Genomic DNA, 4,262 nt, shown 5'->3' with positions numbered 1-4,262 from the left:
AAACACGTGAACTTTCCACCACACTAAGTCAACACATCACATATGTGGAGGGTGGGCAGACTGAGACGAGGACAAAACCCACAGGACAGAGGGGTTAAAGCAGAAGCAACGCTTTATTGAAGTCCCTGTGTTAAAAGGCAGAGGGTTGTACAGTGGAACGCAACAACATGAGGCGATCTCTCTACAGAGCGCTGAAGAAGGCGAGGAGGCCGGTGTCAGGAGACGGCTGGGCCAAGAGCTTCTGGATCTGCCAACAAAGATCAACATTTGTTATTAGAACATAGTCATAAATAATCCAGCTTTTTTTTGTGTGTGTGTGTGTGTGTGTGTGTGTGTGTGTGTATATATATATATATATATATATATATATATATATATATATATATATATATATATATATATATATAAATAGTCTAAAGAAATATTAAAACTGTTATTCTCTGGATATTGATTTTTCAGTTTTTCATTTTTACTTATCAGGACATGATCAAAGATCTCTCCATTACCAGGCTGTAAAATGACCGTGAAGTGTAAAAAAAAAAACCAACAACAACAACAAAACACCGTCCTCTTACTTATTAAACAAAGATAAAGTTCCTGCAGAAAACCAGTGAGAGGAAACCTCAACTGCTTATTATTACATTTAGCGGCAGTCACTTGCAGCAGTTGTTTTCTATTGGATTTTCGTAGGGTTAATCTCTCACATTCTCAAGGAGGAATCTTTGGTCTCTTCCTGTTTATGTAACATTTGCTTCTTTGCTTGCATGACCCAGTTTCAATCAAGCTTTAGCTGAAGGAGCGATGACCTCAGATTTGACTCCAGAATACATGGAGAGTTTATGGATGACTCAGTCACTGTCCAGGTTCTGTATTAGCAAAATAAGCCCATATCATCATACCTCCACCACTGTGCTTATAAGTTGATATAAAGCTTTTGAGCTTATGTTCTGTGTTTGGATATTTTTCGACATCCTCACTTTGGTCTCAGCTGACCCAAAAACATAGTTTCAGAACTCTTGTTGTTCAATGAGATGCAACTTTGCAAACTTCTTAAGACACTCTTTTTTTTATCTTTATAGTAATAAACAATTAGCAAAAGTCTAGTAGTGTGATGTGGAGCTCTTGGGCTTTTACAATCTTTCACCTGCATGCTCCAAATTGCTAAATATCTACCTTTTATAGATAGAGCTACATAAGTTTTTTTTCTTAATTTGGCTTTTCCATTATAGCTTTGTTTTTGTCTGATATCTTTGGGATCTGTTGTGTGCTTTTTATGGACTCAAAGTTTGATTGAAATAACTGGATCCTATTAGAAAACAAAAAATCTTAATATGTCCTGATGAATAAAAGGCCAGAATTGAAACAATTTGCACTTTGTTCATATCACGGCTTTATAAACTGAATTTGATATGAATTAGAGAGAACACATCTCATCATACATTCACTGGCTTTCTACTCATTCTAATATCAGTCATAGGATTTTCTTGTATAGGGTAGAGATCACTCACAAGCAGGTCCATAAACCATCCACTGTGGCTCTTAATAACTTTGGTCAAAAATGCTAAATAATTAGTGTTTTACATGGTAAAGCTAATTTTAAAAATCCAGTTTTTGCGGAATATATTAAAGGACTTTCCATAAAGAATGACACTAGTAGTGTAAGGACGAATAATGTTTTCTGGTTGCAAAGTATGTGTTTTTTTTTTATTATTATTATTGTTTTGTTAAAAAGTTTAGGTTTCCTTGAGAAATGTGGTTCATTTCTTTTTGTGTAAAAGTTTGATAATTTTCTTTATCTTAAAACTTAAAAAAAAAATGTTTTCTCATTAAAAAAAAACTTCCTAAAGTAGATTTTGTTAAAGTAATCCAATTTGTTTCATGTAGATTTTTTTGGGTCTAAACAAATTTTCTTTTGCTGGACCAAAGACAAAAATGGCTCTCAAGGTTGTAAATGGTTCCTGCCCCCTGGTTTAGAGTTTTACATTGTTTAGCTTTGATTTCTTTATCTGCTCTCAACATTTACACACATTGAAAGCCATATAATCCTCCATTCAGTTTATTTTTGTAGATATCCTTCAGTCCAAACAAAAACTGAATTTTGTCCATTTTGGTGACTTCCTGAACCTCAACATTTAGCGTACGTTCCTCTGCTGATACGTCATTTTTTTTTGTCCTGACATTTGATTTACACAGACCCAAAATACCTTTATTACTAGTGTTTTCACGCGAGTTTTTTTTTTTCCTTTATTCCTATTCTTTTGCATGTTGAATATGATTTCTTTATATATTAATATCCAGCTGTTTGGCTTAAATGTGAAGCATGTTGAGCAGATGTAATCAGGACCTCCTTAAAGTTGGGGTGTTTGGCGTCCTGAACGAGCTGCAGCAGGACGGCCTCTGTGGTGGTGAGGTAAGCCCCGCTTTGCTTCATTCGGGACAAAGCAAACAACCGATCCGTCTGGCTGCGGAGTGAAGCATAAGGATTAGACTAAATATTGTTGCAAATACAGAATGCGAGTGGGAAAAAAAAGTAAAAATCGACAGATACCTCCTGGAGGAAACGGCATCAGCCACAATATGGACCTCCATTCCCTTCTCAATAAGGTCATATGTAGTACACTGAGCAAAAGATAAGGAGGGAAGAATTTTTTATACTTTAATCTAAAAATATAACTGGCATAATCCTTCCTTTCAGGTAGGTTTCATCCTTTTCAACATTAACAATAAGCCTAAAGTCTGTAGTCTAAATATGACGCACAAACAAAAATATTAATAATTACAGCAATGCAGGCATGTGCTTCTATTCCACACAGAATGGCTTGTTTAGGGCTCCCCAGAGCCTCCAGCTCCTTCTCCACTTCTTCTATCATCATAGTGAAAGAGGTCTTAGCATGAGCGGTCAGATGCCCGGCCCCCAGCTCCGGCACAGTGGGTCCCAGGCCTTTAGGGTACTGCTCTGTCAAGATGGTGGGGATGCCAAGAATACGACTGGCCTGCAGGAGCAGTACACTGTTAGAGGCGACACATGACTACAAATAACAACAATAGCTCTTTGAAGAATTATGAATTAACAACATTTAATTTCCCTTTGGGATCAATAAAGTACTTTTGAATTTGAATTGAATTAAAATGAGCTGATGAGTATCAACGACCTGGAGGACCCGGGCTGCGTTGCTAACGATGTTGGTGAACTGGAAGATGTTGGGTCTGAACTTCTCCTGCATGTCACACAGGAAGAGGACAGCATCCTTGGTGGAGAGCCTTCCTACGTTTGGCACTGCAACAAAGACATCGCAAAGTAAGAAATAGAACACCTGGCAACAGCATCAGTTCACAACCAAGCAAATTTCAGTGTATTTGTTGGAACTGTACATGTTGAGGCAGCATGAAGTAGTGCATAGCTGTGAAATGAAAGGAAAATCATTCAAAATGTTCATGTTTTAATTTTTCAGATAAAAATCTAATAAGTTTAGTCGCTCTGAGTTAATACTTTCTAGAAGCATATTTTGCTCTAGTTGCTGCAACAACCCTTTTGGATCTCTATCAGTTTGTACAATTCAGAAACTGACAGTTTTGCTCTGCTTATGTTCATAAGCAGAAATGTTCTCAGTCAGCTCTGAGAAAAAACTTATACCAAAATGAATGCAAGGTCGTAGTTCTAGTTCTGCAAAGTAGCCACATGTAGCTGTCTGCAAATATTGTTTTTTTTTTTTTAAAAAAAACTAAATACTATAGTTTTTAACTCAAATACTGTATATAACTTTTTTTTTCAGTGGGTCATTGCATAACCAAAGAAAAGAAGCGATAAAAGAGCAGCTGTGATCCTAAAATGACTTATCAAAGGTAGTGTGACTTACTGTTTCTGTCCTGATGTGAGCAGAACGAGTGACAGGTTCAAGGGGACAGTAAAAAACATCAACTACCAGGTTAAAGTATTATTTCCCCTGTGACGCGTCCTGAGGGGAAATATTTACAAATTAGTTGCAAAGAAAAGTGGAAGAACTTGAACGCTGAACATAAATAGCCGATAATGCTAACCGAAGAATGAAAAACGTCTGTAAAACAGACATGTAACATACAAATAAAATATCCGAAACTAACCACGATAATCAGGGAAATACACGGACCACCAGACTCTACAATAAGTCCCACCTTTTCAAATAATAATGGCAAATAGAATTGCCTATTGCTCAGATTGACGTCTCTTTCAACCAATAGCAGGGAATGTTTTCTGCAACTAGGTTTGCTGAGCTGAGTGAAAC

The 4,262-nt window shown here is 36.7% G+C and overlaps 1 protein-coding gene across 2 annotated transcripts; it reads right to left on the bottom strand.

Moving 5' to 3' along the window:
• Window positions 1–94: 94 nt before the first annotated feature.
• Window positions 95–4,245, bottom strand: isoc2 (isochorismatase domain containing 2). Of its 2 annotated transcripts, none has more exons than XM_007550045.2 (7): window positions 4,153–4,245; window positions 3,858–3,956; window positions 3,153–3,277; window positions 2,781–2,993; window positions 2,549–2,619; window positions 2,345–2,462; window positions 95–247 (listed from the first exon to the last, which is right to left on the bottom strand). In XM_007550045.2, coding segments are annotated over exons 2-7 (594 nt in total). In that variant the 5' UTR covers window positions 3,859–3,956; window positions 4,153–4,245; the 3' UTR covers window positions 95–181. The 2 variants fall into 2 exon arrangements, with proteins under 2 accessions (XP_007550107.1, XP_007550108.1); XM_007550046.2 differs by having other exon boundaries at window positions 4,102–4,170.
• Between the last annotated feature and the right edge of the window lie 17 nt (window positions 4,246–4,262).

This window comes from Poecilia formosa, unplaced genomic scaffold, assembly GCF_000485575.1.
Source record: "Poecilia formosa unplaced genomic scaffold, Poecilia_formosa-5.1.2 Scaffold34, whole genome shotgun sequence".
Classification (NCBI taxonomy): domain Eukaryota; kingdom Metazoa; phylum Chordata; class Actinopteri; order Cyprinodontiformes; family Poeciliidae; genus Poecilia; species Poecilia formosa.
The sequence above is the reverse complement of the archived record's forward strand: the minus strand, read 5'-3'. Positions and strand labels throughout refer to the sequence as shown.

Coding starts and splice junctions, on each gene's coding strand:
- isoc2 (XM_007550045.2), bottom strand. Junction 2,620..2,780: donor AAGCACATGCCTGCATTGCT/GTAATTATTAAT, acceptor TCTTTTGCTCAG/TGTACTACATATGACCTTAT. Junction 248..2,344: donor AACACCCCAACTTTAAGGAG/GTCCTGATTACA, acceptor CTTTGTTGGCAG/ATCCAGAAGCTCTTGGCCCA.